This window comes from Oncorhynchus keta, chromosome 37, assembly GCF_023373465.1.
Source record: "Oncorhynchus keta strain PuntledgeMale-10-30-2019 chromosome 37, Oket_V2, whole genome shotgun sequence".
Taxonomy (NCBI): domain Eukaryota; kingdom Metazoa; phylum Chordata; class Actinopteri; order Salmoniformes; family Salmonidae; genus Oncorhynchus; species Oncorhynchus keta.
Genome location: NC_068457.1, coordinates 3,758,136 through 3,776,413, shown reverse-complemented (window position 1 = coordinate 3,776,413; position 18,278 = coordinate 3,758,136). Strand labels below are relative to the sequence as shown.

At 43.2% G+C, this 18,278-nt stretch overlaps 1 protein-coding gene across 2 annotated transcripts in view; it reads left to right on the top strand.

Annotated features, from left to right (window-relative positions):
- LOC118370080 (zinc finger protein 501-like) overlaps positions 1–10,982 on the top strand; it is a 67,602-nt gene extending 56,620 nt beyond the window's left edge. For both annotated transcript variants that reach the window (XM_052498868.1, XM_035754873.1), the window contains exon 2: positions 9,113–10,982. In XM_052498868.1, the coding sequence (XP_052354828.1) occupies positions 9,113–9,858 (746 nt within the window). In that variant the 3' untranslated portion in view covers positions 9,859–10,982. The remainder of the gene's footprint in view (positions 1–9,112) is intronic.
- Positions 10,983–18,278: the final 7,296 nt, after the last annotated feature.

The following is an 18,278-nucleotide window of genomic DNA, read 5'->3' as shown; positions in this document are numbered from 1 at the left end:
TACATTAAAGGCAAGACATACCTAGATTCAATTACATTCATGAATTGGTTTGAAACCTTTGTTTTAAACCCTTCTCAAAGTTGGTGCCTTGACGGATTTATAAAAAATGGTTTGTCATGAAACACTATTTTTATTTAATTTAAATATAACCTTTATTTAACTAGGCAAGTCAGTTAACAACAAATTCTTGTTTACAATGACTGCCTACCCTGGGCGACGCTGGACCAATTGTGCGCCGCCCTATGGGACTCCCAATCACAGCCGGTTGTGTTACAGCCTGGATTTGAACCAGTGTGTCTGTAGTAACACCTCAAGCACTGAGATGCAGTGTTTGCTGTGCCACTCGGGAGCCCCAGAATCATGTTCCAGTGCTGTCCCCAACTAAAATACATCTTGGTCAACCAAGAGTCATCTGTTCTTACTACCAATCGCCCCATGTGTTTTTATAAAATCTATATGTACTGAACTTCTCTGATGCTTTAAGCACGCTGTTTGATTAAATAAATTATACACACAAAGGACTAGAGAAAGCCAGTCGTCAACATATCCCGACCAGAGGTAGCCGGTCGTCAACATATCCCGACCAGAGGTAGCCGGTCGTCAACATATCCCGACCAGAGGGAGCCCCCCCCTGCTCCTGGACTTCGTAAATTCTGCCGTTCTGCTCCTGAAATGTTCAGTAATAGACGACACCAGCAGTCGGCAACCTTTTCCAGTTGGAGTGCCAATTTATCTGACCATTTCTACCAATCTGTGCCAGTTATGATTTTCATATGCACATTTTCGTGGAACAGTTTAATTTACATTACATTACATTTAAGTCATTTAGCAGACGCTCTTATCCAGAGCGACTTACAAATTGGTGCATTCACCTTATGACATCCAGTGGAACAGCCACCTTACAATAGTGCATCTAAATCTTTTAAGGGGGGTGAGAAGGATTACTTTATCCTATCCTAGGTATTCCTTAAAGAGGTGGGGTTTCAGGTGTCTCCGGAAGGTATTTAAATTATAATAGTATCTCAAAATAATTGTCTGTTATTAATCTACATTCTATCTAAATGAAAATTATAACCATCTAAAAGTAACTTATTGCCAATGCCAACTTTGTAAAAACAAAATAGCCTACATAAAGACAACAAATGAAAACATGGCATTCTGCAGGTAGAAAATATCCTGATAAAAAAATATATCCTAGAAATCACATTGGCTGCACATGGCCTGTCTACAACAAACTTGAAACATTGAATCAACTATCAACTGGGTCAGGAAACTCTGGTAGCAAGCTTGCAACATTGTATAAAATATAGGCCCTCAGTTTCCTGCTCCATTGAGTTCTGGACAGTAATCAGGTATTTTATGACATTTCCACTGGATCAGAGCATTACATTTTTCCCTTTTCTGCCGAGTGGTTATCGAAAGAGCGAGTTGGAAATATTTTTAAAAAATACTTAGAGGAACTGTTGTCATTCGCAATTGATTTTGATTAGACTTTGTTTACTTGCTGTTTGGAGGTGAAAAAATACTTTGAGAAGCTCCACAACTCATTAGTGGTGGTGCATTAAGACAATCAGAAATAATATCAGACATCCCCAAATGGGCACATTTATAGGCCTACATTTGTGTGCATGCCAGGTAGACTAGTCCTACTACAAAATGCGTAATCAGGTGTGCGTCCTTACTCAACATTGACAGGAGTTTTTCAAACAAAAGACAATGAATAAATTGACAAAACTGACGCATCTTGTGGGGTAAGGTCTGGGTGGCCTGCCAGGGGCCGTTTGATTTAGTATCCGTTTGGGTCGGTTGGGGGATGATTGTATTGATTGAAGTTGACCGACTGAAAGGGAGTGTAACTTTGATTATAATTACTCTTCCCTTAAGGAGGGAATCGAGGTTCAACACCTTTTAGTCCCCTCCCTTTCCTGGGTTGGTGAAGAGCAGCATTACATTTTAAGGAATAAATCTAAGCCTCACTCTCATCACCTGTGGACGGTGGTGCTTCCAGCGAGGCTTGGATTTAATAGTATGTTGAACCTAGTTTCCCTCCTTCAGGGAACAGTAGTTATAGTCATACCGTATTGTCATATGATGAACTTCAATTTAAATACAGGATCTTACTATCAGACAGTTTTTTTGTATTCTGAAATGCACTCAAACTATGTATCATTTAGTGGCATTTCTTATGTTATGCTGGGAAAACAGTTTTCATGGGCACAGAAATACCAAATAATTTCAGAGTTTGCTAAATCCCAATGGTTTTTATCATAATCGTCTTGTAATCCTTCTGTGGCTCAGTTGGTAGAGCATGGCGCTTGTAACGCCAGGGTAGTGGGTTCGATTCCCGGGACCACCCATACGTAGAATGTATGCACACATGACTGTAAGTCGCTTTGGATAAAAGCGTCAGCTAAATGGCATATATTATATATATATTATATATATTTAATCCAAGATGGCGTAGCATTAAGATGTGTTTGTTGTAAATGGTATGTATTTTTTTGTATATATTGCAATATATTTCAATCTTTTTCCCTTTTTAAATTAAATATACCTTCCGGCAACATGCCTCACCCATTTTGATACGGATCTGCTATTTTTTTTTTTGGACCTAATAGCTAGAACCTCCATCAGCAGCTAGCCATCAGAAGCTAACCAGCTAATTAGCTACTAGCTATTTAGTCATTGTTAGCCACTGCTAGCGGCCTTTACCTTTTTAGCTCAGACACCAGCCGCTTTTAGCCTGGATAATACCTGCCAGTCTGCACAGCGCGATATCAATCCTGAGCATATCGGACTGTTTTCCCCCACTACATCACCATATTAATGCCGTCAGCTCTGGACCATTACACCGGATAATCGCAGCTAGCTAGCCGTCACCGAGTGGCCCAGCCCTGAAGCTAGCCTTGAGCCAGGCCCATCTCCCGGCCTGCTCAGTGGACCCTATGATCACTCGGCTACACAGCTGATGCCTCCCAGACTCTTCACTAAGAAGCCACTAAATCACAGGATTCCTGCCGTAAGTTCTGGACCTTTGCACCGGATTGGCTATAGTGGCTAACACCCTTGTCCCGAAGCTAGCACCAATTAGCCTCGAGCCAGGTGCATCTCCCGGCTAGCAAACAAAATTATTGCAGCTACAATACCTCTTTTTCCAATTGGCCTGGACCCTTTGTCGACACGGAGCACCGCCGATCCATCACGACTGGTCTGCCGACGCAATTCCGTCTGATGTGCCCTCAACCGGCCTTTGCCAGACTTCGGTGACGCCCTTATCCCGAAGCTAGCACCAGCATCTCCCGGCTAGCGTAGTAATAACTACCTAGTGGCTTCCCTGGTTCATATATTGCTGTTCACTGGACCCTATAATCACTTGGCTACAGAGCTGATGCCTGCTGGAGTGTTCATTAATCGCGGTACTCCATTTTGTTTCTGTCGGCCCCCGCCTCGAACTCAGGCCCTGTGTGTAGTTAACTGACCCTCTCTGCCCATTCATTGCCATTTGACCTGTTGTTGTTGTCTTACCCGCTGTTGTCTTAGCTAGCTCTCCCAATCAACACCTGTGATTGCTTTATGCCATGCTTTATGTCTCTCTAATGTCAATATGCCTTGTATACTGTTGTTTAGGGTAGCCATCATTGTTTTATTTTACTGCGGAGCCCCTAGTCATACTCAACATGCCTCAAATAACTATTTTGTCCCACCTCCCACACTTGCAGTGACCTCACCTAGCATAACTGGTGCCTCCAGAGATGCAACCTCTCTTATTGTCACTCAATGCCAAGGTTTACCTCCACTGTACTCGCACCCTACCATATCCCTGTCGGTCCATCATGCCTTGAATCTATCCTGCCACGCCCAGAAATCTGCTCCTTTTATTCTCTGTTCCCAACGCACTAGACAACCACTTCTAATAGCCTTTAGCCGTACCCTCATCCTACTCCTCTGTTCCTCGGGTGATGTAGAGGTTAACCCAGGCCCTGTGTGTCCCCAGGCGCTCTCATTTGTTGACTTCTGTAACCATAAAAGCCTTGGTTTCATGCATGTTAACATCAGAAGCCTCCTCCCTAAGTTTATTTTACTCACTGCTTTAGCTCGCTACACCAACCTTGATGTCTTTTCCGTGTCTGAATCCTGGCTTTGGAAGGCCACCAAAAATGGACATTTCCATCCCCATCGACAACAATTTCCATCAAGATATAACTGCCAAAGGGAGAGGAGATGCAATCTACTGCAGAGATGGCCTGCAAAGTTCTGTCATACTTTCCAGGTCTAAACCCAAACAGTTTGTGCTTCTAATTTCATAAAAATGAATATCTCCAGAAATGTCTCACTGTTGCTGCCTGTTATAGACCCCCTCAGCTCCCAGCTGTGCCCTTGACACCATATGTGAATTGATTTCCCCCCCAATCTATCAGTTCTTTCTGTTGGGTGACCAAAACTGGGACATGCTGAACACCCCGGCCGTCCTACAATCCAAGCTAGATGCCCTCAATCTCACACAAATTAGCAAGGAATCTACCAGGTAGAACCCTAAATCCATAAACATGGGCACCCTCATAGATATTATCCTGACCAATTTTCCCTCCAAATACACCTCTGCTGTTTTCAATCAGGATCTCAGCGATCACTGCCTCATTGCCTGCATTCGTTATGGGTCCGCGGTTAAATTACCACTCTTCATCACTGTCAAACGCTCCCTCAAACACTTCTGCAAGCAGGCCTTTCTAATCGACCTGGCCCGGGGATCCTGGAAGGATACTGACCTCATCCCGTCAGTAGAGGATGCCTGGTTGTTCTTTTAAAAGTAATTTCCTCGCCACCTTAAATAAGCATGCCCCTTTCAAAAAATGTACAACTAAGAACAGATTGTTTCACTCTAGACCTGACTGCTCTCGACCAGCACAAAAACATCCTGTGGCGTACTGCACTAGCATCAAATAGTCTCCGCGATATGCAACATTTCAGAGAAGTCAGGAACTAATACACAGTCAGTTAGGAAAGCAAAGGCAAGCTTTTTCAAACAGAAATTTGCATCCTGTAGCTCTAACTCCAAAACATTTTGGGACACTAAAGTCCATGGAGAATAAGAGCACCTCATCCCAGCTGCCCACTGCATTGAGGCTAGGATACACTGTCACCACCGATAACTCCACGATAATCGCAAACTTCAATAAGCATTTCTCTACACCTGGCCATGCTTTACTCCTGGCTACCCAAACCCCGGCCACAGCTCCCCACCCCCCGCAGCTACTTCCCCAAGCTTCCCCAGCTTCTCCTTCACCCAAATCCAGATAGCTGATGTTCTGAAAGAGTTGAAAACCTGGATCTGTACAAATCAGCGGGGCTAGACAATCTGGACCCTCTTTATAAAACTATCCGCCAAAATTGTGGCAACCGCTATTATTGGTCTGTTCAACCTTTCTTCCGTACTGTCCAAGATTTATAAAGATTGTAACGCTTCCGCGGTCATCCCCCTCTTCAAAGGGGGTGACACTCTAGACCCAAATTATTACAGACTTATTTCCATCCTGCCATGCCTTTCTACAGTCTTCGAAAGCCAAGTTAACAAACAGATCACTGACCAGTTTGAATCCCACTGTACTTTCTCTGCTGTGCAATCCGGTTTCCGAGCTGGTCACGGGTGCACCTCAGCCACGCTCAAGGTTCTAAACGATATCATAACCGCCATTGATTAAAGAGAGTACTGTGCAGCCGTCTTCGTCGGCCTGGCCAAGGCTTTCAACTCTGTCAATCACTGTATTCTTATCGGCAGACTCAATAGCCTTGGTTTCTCAAATGACTGCCTCGCCTGGTTCACCAACTACTTCTCAGACAGAGTTCAGTGTGTCAAATCGGAGGGCCTGTTCAGACCAGAGAATACACACAGGAGTGAAATCTTATCTGTGGTCAATGTGGGAAGAGTTTTACCTCATCTAGCAGTCTATGGGGGTACCACAGGGTTCAATTCTCAGAGCGACTCCTTTCTCTGTATATACCAACGATGTTGCTCTTGCTGCGGGTGATTCCTTGATTTACCTCTACACAGGCGACACCATTCTGTATACATCTGGCCCTTCTTTGGACATTGTGTTAACAAACCTCCAAATGAGCTTCAATGCAATACCAAACTTCCGTGACCTCCTACTGCTCTTATACGCTAGTTAAACTACATGTGTGCTCTTCAACCTATCGCTGACCGTGCAATTTTCTAAATTGTAATTACTTCGCTACTATGGCCTATTTATTGCCTTTCCTCCTTACGCCATTTGCACACACTGTATATAGATTTTTCTATTGTGTTATTGACTGTATGTTTGTTTATTCCACGTGTAACTCTGTTGTTGTTTTTGTCACACTGCTTTGCTTTATCTTGGCCAGGTTGCAGTTGAGAACTTGTTCTCAACTGGCCTACCTGGTTAAATGAAGGTAAAATAAAATCTTAACTTTCTTGACACCCAAATGGATACTGTCATTAACGTGGTTCTTCAATAATTGTACATAATTCATAATACTGTAGCAAACATATTAAACAGGACATAAAAAGGCCTTACAATTATAATCCAAAGTAGTGTGAAATGTACTCATAAGCAACCTGGAAATGGAGGTTACTCCACTTGAGTTTTTCCCCATTCACATTCAGAATACATTGTGAAAAACTAAAATCTTTGCTCACCATCTTTGCTCCAGGCAGATATTGTAACGGTTTTCTAGGTGTGAAGGAGAGTCAGACCAAACTGCAGCGTGTAGATTGCGATCAATGTTTAATAAAACAACGTAACACGAATCAAAACACAAACTCAACAAACCAATAAACGTAATGAAAACCGAAACAGCCTAAACTGGTGCAAACTAACACAGAATAAGGACATCAAGACACTAAGGACAATCACCCACAAAACAACCAAAGAATATGGCTGCCTAAATATGGTTCCCAATCAGAGACAACGATAAACACCTGACTCTGATTGAGAACCACTCCAAACAGCCATAGACTCTGCTAGATCACCCCACTAGCTACAATCCCACTATATACCATAACCCCAAGACAAAACACACCACAATACAAAAACCCCATGCCACACCCTGGCCTGACCCAATACATAAATATAAACACAAAATACTTTGACCAGGGCGTGACAGATATAGTACATCCATAACTATCAGTTTCCTCATTAGCAGGGAGGAGTTTCTGCTATCAAATTGCCCTCGTGCCGCAGTTTTAGCAAACACACAAAGGGGCCAACAGTGGGGCAAAAAATTATTTAGTCAGCCACCAATTGTGCAAGTTCTCCCACTTAAAAAGATGAGAGAGGCCTGTAATTTTCATCATAGGTACACTTCAACTAGGACAGACAAAATGAGAGAGAAAAAATCCAGAAAATCACATTGTAGAATTTTTAATGAATTTATTTGCAAATTAAGGTGGAAAATAAGTATTTGGTCACCTACAAACAAGCAAGATTTCTGGCTCTCGCAGACCTGTAACTTCTTCTTTAAGAGGCTCCTCTGTCCTCCACTCGTTACCTGTATTAATGGCACCTGTTTGAACTTGTTATCAGTATAAAAGACACCTGTCCACAACCTCAAACAGTCACACTCCAAACTCCACTATGGCCAAGAACAAAGAGCTGTCAAAGGACACCAGAAACAAAATTGTAGACCTGCACCAGGCTGGGAAGACTGAATCTGCAATAGGTAAGCAGCTTGGTTTGAAGAAATCAACTGTGGGAGCAATTATTAGGAAATGGAAGACATACATGACCACTGATAATCTCCCTCGATCTGGGGCTCCATGCAAGATCTCACCCAGTGGGGTCAAAATGATCACAAGAACGGTGAGCAAAAATCCCAGAACCACACGGGGGGACCTAGTGAATGACTTGCAGAGAGATAGGAACAAAGTAACAAAGCCTACCATCAGTAACACACTACGCCACCAGGGACTCAAATCCTGCAGTGCCAGACGTGTCCCCCTGCTTAAGCCAGTACATGTCCAGGCCCGTCTGAAGTTTGCTAGAGAGCATTTGGATGATCCAGAAGAAGATTGGGAGAATGTCATATGGTCAGATGAAACCAAAATATAACTTTTTGGTAAAAACTCAACTCGTCGTGTTTGGAGTTGCATCCAAAGAACACCATACCTACTGTGAAGCATGGGGGTGGAAACATCATGCTTTGGGGCTGTTTTTCTGCAAAGGGATGAGGACGACTGATCTGTGTAAAGGAAGAATGAATGGGGCCATGTATCGTGAGATTTTGAGTGAAAACCTCCTTCCACCAGCAAGGGCATTGAAGATGAAACGTGGCTGGGTCTTTCAGCATGACAATGATCCCAAACACACCTCCCGGGCAACGAAGGAGTGGCTTCGTAAGAAGCATTTCAAGGTCCTGGAGTGGCCTAGCCAGTCTCCAGATCTCAACCCCATAGAAAATCTTCGGAGGGAGTTGAAAGTCTGTGTCTTGCCCAGCAACAGCCCCAAAACATCACTGCTCTAGAGGAAATCTACATGGAGGAATGGGCCAAAATACCAGCAACAGTGTGTGAAAACCTTGTGAAGACTTACAGAAAATGTTTGACCTCTGTCATTGCCAACAAAGAGCATATAACAAAGTATTGAGATAAACTTTTGTTATTGACCAAATACTTATTTTTCACCATAATTTGCAAATAAATTAATTGAAAATCCTACAATGTGATTTTCTGGATTTTTTTCAAATTTTGTCTGTCATAGTTGAAGTGTACCTATGAAGAAAATTACACGCCTCTCATCTTTTTAAGTGGGAGAACTTGCAAAATTGGTGGCTGACTAAATACTTTTTTCCCCCACTGTATATTGGAGACCAAAAGTCACCTGGCACACTGTTTAGGGTTTCAACAACATGAATAACTTATTTCTAGGCTACAATCATCGATGTTACTACTAATGTGAAAACAAGACAAAATATGACTATTCTTGCTCATTTTAAGACAATTTTAAAATAATTTTAACATTCATTACAGACGTCAATTGTTGTACAAAATCATGGCTACGCTGTTGGCATCACCTTTACAGTGGATTACCGCTGTTGTGGTCCTTTAGTCATCTGTCTGACTTTGTTGTTCACACAGGAGAGAGACGGGACTATTGTGGATCCTCTGGGGAGCCTCAACAACTTCATGATGCTGATGAGGCAGATAAGAGTCTCTCCAGATCAGAACACCTCAAGAAACACCTGCAGAGACCCACAGGGAAGAGAACTCACTGCTGCTCTGACTGTGGGAAGAGATTCACCTCATCAGGCATTAAAATTCATCAGAGGATCCACACTGGAGAGAAACCTTATAGCTGTGGGCAATGTGGGAAGAGATTTACTACATCTGGTTCTCTGACTCTACACCAGAGAATACACACAGGAGAGAAACCTTATATCTGTGTTCAATGTGGGAAGAGTTTTACCTCATCTAGCAGTTTGACTCAACACCAGAGAATACACACAGGAGATAAACCTTATAGCTGTGTTCAATGTGGGAAGAGTTTTACTGAGTCTGGTGGTCTGACTATACACCAGAGAACACACACAGGAGAGAAACCTTATAGGTGTGATCAATGTGGGAAGAGTTTTGGTCAATCTGGTCATCTGACAGTGCACCAGAGAATACACACAGGAGAGAACTCCTATAACTGTGATCAATGTGGTAAGAGTTTTATTACATCTAGCAATCTGACTCTACACCAGAGAACACACACAGGAGAGAAATCTCATAGCTGTGATCAATGTGACAAGAGATACTCTGATAAAAGACATCTGATCAAACATCAGAAAATACATATCATGAAACAACTCCTTCATGTATCATTGAACTATCCCACTTAGCAAAATGTAATTGAAAATATATTGTAAATAAGGCTAATTGTCTTTATTCCACTACTGAAGAAGCATGATTCAAATCACCTACTCATATTTCAAACATCCAGCCTGACAAAATGTATATGTTTTATTGTTCCATGCCTCACCACAAAGTGAATTATTGCCAATATATATTAACAAAGGAGTGTACGTTTGGTTTTGATTATTCATATTTACAATTCATGTAACATTTATGAATCATAATTATTTATGCAATCAACTGACAGTTTTTGGCTACAATTATATTGACATTGTTGCTCTGCTTTTAAAATATCAGAGTTCATTCTCAGATGTGCCAACCCATATGTACAAGAGCATGACATTGGGGACTTGGCCCTGATCCAACAACATGCCTATTGAGTGAACCCTGAAAAGAGAGAGAAGCTCTGCAGTGAGGTGGAAAGTTACTACGGATATTAAGGAGCTAGTGAGTTTTAGGAAGAGGAGAGTTCTAGAAGTTAGTGAGTTTTAGGAAGACGAGAGTTCTAGAAGCTAGTGAGTTTTAGGATTCTATAGAAAGAACAATTAGAAAAATAATATGATTGTATATTATTATTTAGAAATACGTGTTTTTTCTTGTTTTTAATTTTTGCCAGCCAGTAGACACCCTGTTTATATTGGTGAAGGTGAAGCATTGTAGTTGATTATAATGTGAAATTGAAGTTGTTTTCTGTTGGTGTAAGCAAACTTATATATCAAAAATATAGAATATATGTGTTGTCTTAAAGGGGAAGGTTTTACACGCTTTGGTTTTTAGGTTGGATTTTAGCACGCATAGCTCGTCAGCACGTATAGCTCCCGTTTGCGTTTAGCATGTAGGACGCACTGATCGGTGTCACCTCGTTAGTCACTGTGTTACACCTGTGCTGGCTTGTCCATCTCTCTATGGTTGAATATTGCCTCATGTTGTTAATATTTTAATCATTGGATTTTCCTTAGTCTTTCAGTTGTTAATCTTCTGTTTTTTATCCTCTTATATTTGTTGTGTATTAAATATTTCTGTTTAATTTTGTAAATGCATGTGAAGCCATTGTGTTGCATCCATGTCTGAAATGTGCTGTATAAATAAAGCTTGATATAATTTGAACATATTGCAAAACAAATGAACCCAATGATTGACAATCAACAGACTTAATAATTGATTTAACCTTTAACTAGGCAAGTCAGTTAAGAACACATTTTTATTTAACATGATTGCCTACCAGGGAACAGTGGGTTAACTGCCTTGTTCAGGGGCAGAACAACATATTTTACCTTGTCAGCTCTAACCACAAAGCTACCTGCCGCCCTCTTGAATAACCAATGAGCACCTATTTTAGTCCATCTTAGTATGAAAAACAGTATAAATTCCGTATATCTTCCACTATGTCAAAACAGTATCACTTTTCAACCAACCCAGTGCATTTGTTGAAACGGAAAAGTTTTGAAATCAACAATACGTCAAAGGATTCAACAACTGTAAACTGTAACAAACAATTAGATCAAACAGATCAATCCCACTTGACATTAGGTTTCATTCAGACCCTGCAGGGCTTAGATTAAGTCAGGACTAGTTAGTCATAGACTGGAGTCAGGTAAATAAGCCTAAATGAGAACACCTGGGTTTATCCTGATTAGGTTCAGTATGAACACCTGGGTTACTACTGATTAGGTTCAGTATGAACACCTGGGTTAATCCTGATTAGGTTCAGTATGAACACCTGGGTTAATCCTGATTAGGTTCAGTATGAACACATGCTGTTGGTCTAATGGTGTTCATTAAAACCCGGAATAGAAAACACCAATACTGTTGTGACTCTTGAGATGAAACAAAGACAGAGGCAAAAATAATTTGTTTAAAAAAACAAAACAATTGTGTGAATGCAAAAACACTCCAAAACAAAAGTTGTCAAACCATCCAGTTATTCAATGTAAAACCACACTGCTGCTACTGAGCAGTAGAACAAGCGGGTTGGGCTGCAATTTGCAGTAAATTCAATGGAAATGTGACCACAAGAAGAAACAACAACTAGAGGTTAGATATCTGCATTATTATCAGGATTACAAGAAGAAACAACAACTAGAAGTGAGATCTGCATTATCAGTATTTCACATTTCTCATATTCAAATTTTTGTGACATCACTTCTATTATTAAATTATCTCTGCCTTTTTATAGACTCTGTGGAAAAACCTTAAACTGTCTTTTAAAAAAGAGAGAAAGCAGAGATCAGAAGAGAGAGATTTACTACTGGTGGTGGACCACCAAAACAACACAACACTGATGAACTGAGTTACTTCCTGTCTGGAATAATAGAGCAGCAGCAACCTCTGGATGGTATACCGGACGATGACTAACCTCTGGATGGTATACGAGATGATGACCATGTTACTATGTAGTAACTATTAGTAGAGCATGTTACTATGTAGTAACTATTAGTAGACCATGTTACTATGTAGTAACAATGTAGTAACTATTAGTAGACCATGTTACTATGCAGTAACTATTAGTAGACCATATTACTATGTAGTAACTATGTAGTAACTATTAGTAGACCATGTTACTATGTAGTAACTATTAGTAGACCATGTTACTATGTTGTAACTATTAGTAGACCATGTTACTATGTTGTAACTATTAGTAGACCATGTTACTATGTTGTAACTATTAGTAGACCATGTTACTATGTTGTAACTATTAGTAGACCATGTTACTATGTTGTAGCTATTAGTAGACCATGTTACTATGTTGTAACTATTAGTAGACCATGTTACTATGTTGTAACTATTAGTAGACCATGTTACTATGTTGTAACTATTAGTAGACCATGTTACTATGTTGTAGCTATTAGTAGACCATGTTACTATGTAGTGACTATTAGTAGACCATGTTACTATGTTGTAGCTATTAGTAGACCATGTTACTATGTTGTAGCTATTAGTAGACCATGTTACTATGTTGTAACTATTAGTAGACCATATTACTATGTAGTAACTATGTAGTAACTATTAGTAGCCCATGTTACTATGTAGTAACTATTAGTAGACCATGTTACTATGTTGTAACTATTAGTAGCCCATGTTACTATGTAGTAACTATTAGTAGACCATGTTACTATGTTGTAACTATTAGTAGACCATGTTACTATGTTGTAACTATTAGTAGACCATGTTACTATGTTGTAACTATTAGTAGACCATGTTACTATGTTGTAACTATTAGTAGACCATGTTACTATGTAGTAACTATTAGTAGACCATGTTACTATGTAGTAACTATTAGTAGACCATGTTACTATGTTGTAACTATTAGTAGACCATGTTACTATGTTGTAACTATTAGTAGACCATGTTACTATGTAGTGACTATTAGTAGACCATGTTACTATGTAGTAACTATTAGTAGACCATGTTTCTCACCCTAATATACTCTGGGAAGTGCCCATATTCATAGAATTGCACTTTAAAGATGGCTTGACCAGCAACATCAGGAAATTTGATGTAAAGACTCCCCAGTTCACAAATGGCCCTGCAGACTTTGAACAATTAAACACACAGTTGCTTCATTGGCACCACACAAATCACCAGTTTCATAATTAAAGATTCCAGATGCCAAAAAACTCAAAGTCAGAACTTGGAGAGAATTGGGTGAAGACCATCCTCTGTGAAACAGAGAGGAAAGTCGAGTCTCAAGTAGAGATATTATCTCCAATGCATTTTCTTTGTACATACGAAAGCGGTCTCAAAGTAATGTAATGGATTACTCCTATCCACAGGTACTGGTCTCTTCGTACAGGTGCCTGTGATCTAAACCTACTCGGGCAACTTCAACCTCGGGGTGCGCACGCAGCCACTTTGCCGCATGGCCAAAGTGCCACTGCAGCTGGACCCGCGTTAGACCACACCATTACGCTTCTCGCCTGATACGAGAAAAACACCCGCAGGAGGTAACCGGACGGGTGTATCACTGGCTGAGCAAGCTCCGCTAACAAGAAAGAAACAAAAATTGAGTCCAGCTTGAGGGGGAAATGTGGTACCCCCCTACCTCCCTCCCCGATGGGACAGATCATGCGTGCCCTGGCGACCCACTCGCACCTGCCAATCCACATAAACTGAAACACAAGCCTCACTAGAGGCCTCCTCAGACAAGCCGGCAATGGGTAGATGTATGCCAAATACAAGAGACGGCAACACATCCACCTTTAGGACCAGGACTTTGCCCATAAAAGACAAATACCTAGCCTTCCACATTGCTAGCTTCCTCTGTACCACTGCGATACGCATGTTCCAGTTTAGCGTCGCTGAGCCGGAGGTCTCAAAAAGAAAAACTTGACGGAAGACTTTGCATGGTTCAGAACTGCTCCCGACGCTCGGGTGAAATCCCCAAAGATGGCAAGGGACCTTGTCAGGCACGAGTCCTTGCACAACAGCAAGGAAGTGTCGTCGGCGTACTGCGTCATCTTAACACGCAGCCCACCACTTCCAGGGATCAACAAGCCTTCCACCCCTGTGTCTGCCCTAATGGCTGCCCCCAGAGGCTCCATGTACAGAACGAAGAGGAGAGCCGAGAGTGGGCATCCCTGCCTGACCCCAGACGAGAGGTGAAAAACGTCACCTAAATGACAATTTACACTAACTCGACACCCCGCTCCGACATATAATGTACGAATACATCATATAAACTTCTCCCCAAATCCTAATCTACCTAACACCCTGAATAGAAAATATCTATTCACGCGATCAAAAGCTTTCGCCTGATCTAGCGCTGCTACCATTAAAGGCAGCCCTCTATCTTCAACCCAAGCGATGGAATCCCTGATCAACGGTAGGTTCCATCTTATAGAGCGGCCCTCTACCCCGCACGTCTGATCCTCGTGGACGACGTAGGGAAGGGCTGTGCGCAACCGGTCTGCTAAAACCTTTGCAAGAATCTTGTAATCTACGCACAGCATGGTCAAAGGCTGCCAGTTACCAAGGTCAGTTGCTTCCCCCTTCTTATAAAGAAGTGACAGCACACCAACAGCCATTGATCCCCCCGGGATCCCCGTCTCAAGGATGGCCTTCAAGACTTCGAGAACCACTGGTCCAAGTATACCCCAAAACTTGAGGTAAAACTCAGCCGGCAGCCCATCCATCCCAGGCACCTTCCCTTTTCCCATCCTCCTAAGAGCGCTCTCAACCTCTTCTAGTGAGATCTGGGCCTCCATCACGTCTCTAATGTCCTCTGGCAGCCGCCGGGACAAGTGTTCTAAAAACACGTTTCCCTGCTCTACATCTATTTCCCTTTCCTTAAATAAACCTTGGAAATGATCAGTTGTCACCCTGACCATTTCCTCTGGTTTACTTACTATACTACCATTTTCTTCCCTAACTCCATGCATTACCTTCCTACTCTGCCTGGCCCTAACCGACTTAAAGAACATAGCGGAACAAGTCTCATTATGTTCTAGAAAGCCACTATGCGCACGCTCCAGGAAAGCTCGAGCCTTCTGCTCATGCAGCTCCCTGAGCTGCGCCTTTAGGGTTGCGGATCTCTCCCAGTCAATCGACCTGCCGAGGTTGCCTGCCTCGTACTCGAGTTCAATTAACCTTTGGATACGATCCACCTCCCTCCTTTCCTCCCTTTTTTTCCTTCTACAATATCCTATTATAAAAGCCCTAATCCTCACCTTAACTAAATCCCACCACTCTAACACCCCCTCGCACATGGACCGGAGGCCGTCAAGCCTCCGAAAGAAACAAAAAAATGCTTCAACGAAAGCCTACTCCTCCAGTATATCCCGATCTAACTTCCAGTACCCCCTACCGAAGAGGCAGACTGGCGACCCTACCTGCTGGAACACCCCGTCGTGATCCGTGAAGAAAACAGGCACCAGCCGCCCAGACAACTGACCCAAAGACCTGGATACGAAAATGTAGTCGAGCCTCCGCGCAACCCCCCTGGAGTTGCGCCATGTAGGACCGACCATTGCCGGAGTAGTGTGCAGGCCACCATCAACCAGACCATGGCAAGCCATTAGCCCAGTGATGGTGCCTGCACTGCTATCACCACCTACCCCTAAATCTATATTAAAATCCCCTCCTATCACCAAGTGCCTGTTTGTAACACACAGGGGCGCCAGACAGTCCACCATCTCCCTCCTGTCTGCCGCCACCTGTGGCCCATACACCCCAATTAACCTATATCTAGCTTCTCTATACTTGACATCTATCCCCAATACTCTACCCTGCATTATAACAAAAGTGCTCTCTACCTTAACCTCTCTGTTCCCACACAGAACCCCTACTCCTGTTGAGTGCACCCCTCCTATGCCCCAAAAAGATTCCCCCTTATCCCACTCCCTCCTAAATCTACACACATCCCCACCATCCCTCAGGTGAACCTCCTGTAAAAAAACAGAAATCAAACCCCACACCCTCTAAATAACAAAAAACCGCCCTCCTTTTAACATTATCCCTTAACCCCCTAACATTTAGACAAAAAAAGAAACAGAACTATTCATTTAATTATATACAACAAATAAACCCCAAAAACCAAAGAAAAACCAGGAGACTCACCCGATGCTCCCCTGGTCCATCTCCACCGGCGGGGACGTCCTCTCCACTCCTGACGCCCCCCCGTCCTCCATCCCAACCCATGACCCAGGCAGTGTGTTGGGTCCTCCCTCCCCACCCACCATCCCCCCCCCCCTCCCTGTTTGCCTCGGGGCTGCATGTAGGGGACCCCATCTCCTCAAACAGGAGTTGGGATCCCTCTAGCAAACAGCCCACCGACCCCTCACTGGAGTCATCCACTAAAATGCAAGGGGCTGAGGCAAACCGGGCGGACAAATTACCCCCCCCCCGCCACTCTCTTAGCCCCCCCTCCCCCTCCACACCCACCTCCCTCTCACTTCCTGCCAAGCTCCCCCTCTTCATCCCTTTCTTCTTTGGTGAAGGAGGTAGCGGGGAGACACAACGTCCCATCCCCGCTAACTCCTCCACCAAATCCCTCATTTCGACCTCGAGGAAGCCTGGCAGGCTGTCCCCCCACTCCTTCCCCTCCCACCTCCACTCCTCCCTCCTTCTCCGTCACTGTCCCCGTTCCCTCTTCCACTCCTTCTCGTACCACTGTCCCCTTCTCCCTCTTCTCTGCTCCTCCACGTTCTTCCACCTTCTTTTTAATCTCTCCTTCTTTTTACTTCTTTCCATCTTCTCTCCTCCTCTTCCTTCTTCCCTTCTTCGTCCTTCTCCGTCCTTTCCCCTGTGCCATCCGTACAATCCGCATGCGTCCTCTCTTTCCTCCCCCCATCCCCCGCTCCCCCCCCAGCTGCAGACGCGTATGACCTGTGACGAGCCGGGCAATCACGCCACAGGTGTGCTCTTGAGCCACACCCGTGGCAAGCCTTGGGCTCGTCACATTCCTTGGCCTCGTGCTCTTCCGACCCACAAAATCGACACCTCTTGGCGCTGCACGAGGCCAGGATATGGCCATAGGCCATACAACGCCTGCAGAACGGGGGCTGACATGCATAGTATAGTGTTCCCCTGTCAGCCCCCAGGGAGAACATCGCCGGAGGATGGAGGTAGCCATCCACACTCTTCGGGGACTCCCTGAGTAATGCCTGGAAACCTCTCTTTCCGTTCCAGAAACCCAGGGAGTCCATGAGGTACCTCGCTGAGGAGACATTGTCCATGTACCTCCCCAGAAAGGTCCTCACCTCTTCATCTTTCACATGCGGATTGTACATGGTTACGGTGACCACCCTGAAGTTGTTCTTCGCCAGGCTGGTCACCGCATAATGGCACAGGGGTCCCGTTTTCTCCGCTTCCTTTGCCATCTTCATTATAATTGTAAGACTCATTTTGAATCAGCTGCTTAATATGTTGGTGTTTTTGTCGCAAATCAACTGCTTTATACTTTTAAAAAACACTTCAACCAGTAAACCAGTAAAATGCTCTTCGGCTAGCTTTGCCATCAGCCTGACAATGAGTGTTTGTACACTAAGTGTAACAAATTGGCCCATCACCAAACAATAACATAGTAGAGGTCGACCGATTATGATTTTTCAACGCCGATACCCCGATTATTGGAGGACCAAAAAATTAATCGGCCGATTTTATATATATATTTGTAATAATGACAATTACAAAAATACTGAATGAACACTTTTATTTTAACTTAATATAATACATAAATAAAATCAATTTAGTCTCAAATAAATAATGAAACATTTGTGGTAGGATAGATTCAAGGCATAATGTACAAACAGGGTTTGGTAGGGTGTGGCTACAGTGGAGGTAAACCTAGGCATTGAGTGACGATAAGAGAGGTTGCATCTCTGGAGGCACCAGTTATGCTAGGTGGGACAAAAGAGTTCTCTGAGGCATGTTGAGTGGGACTAGGGGTTCCGCAGTAGAATAAAACAAT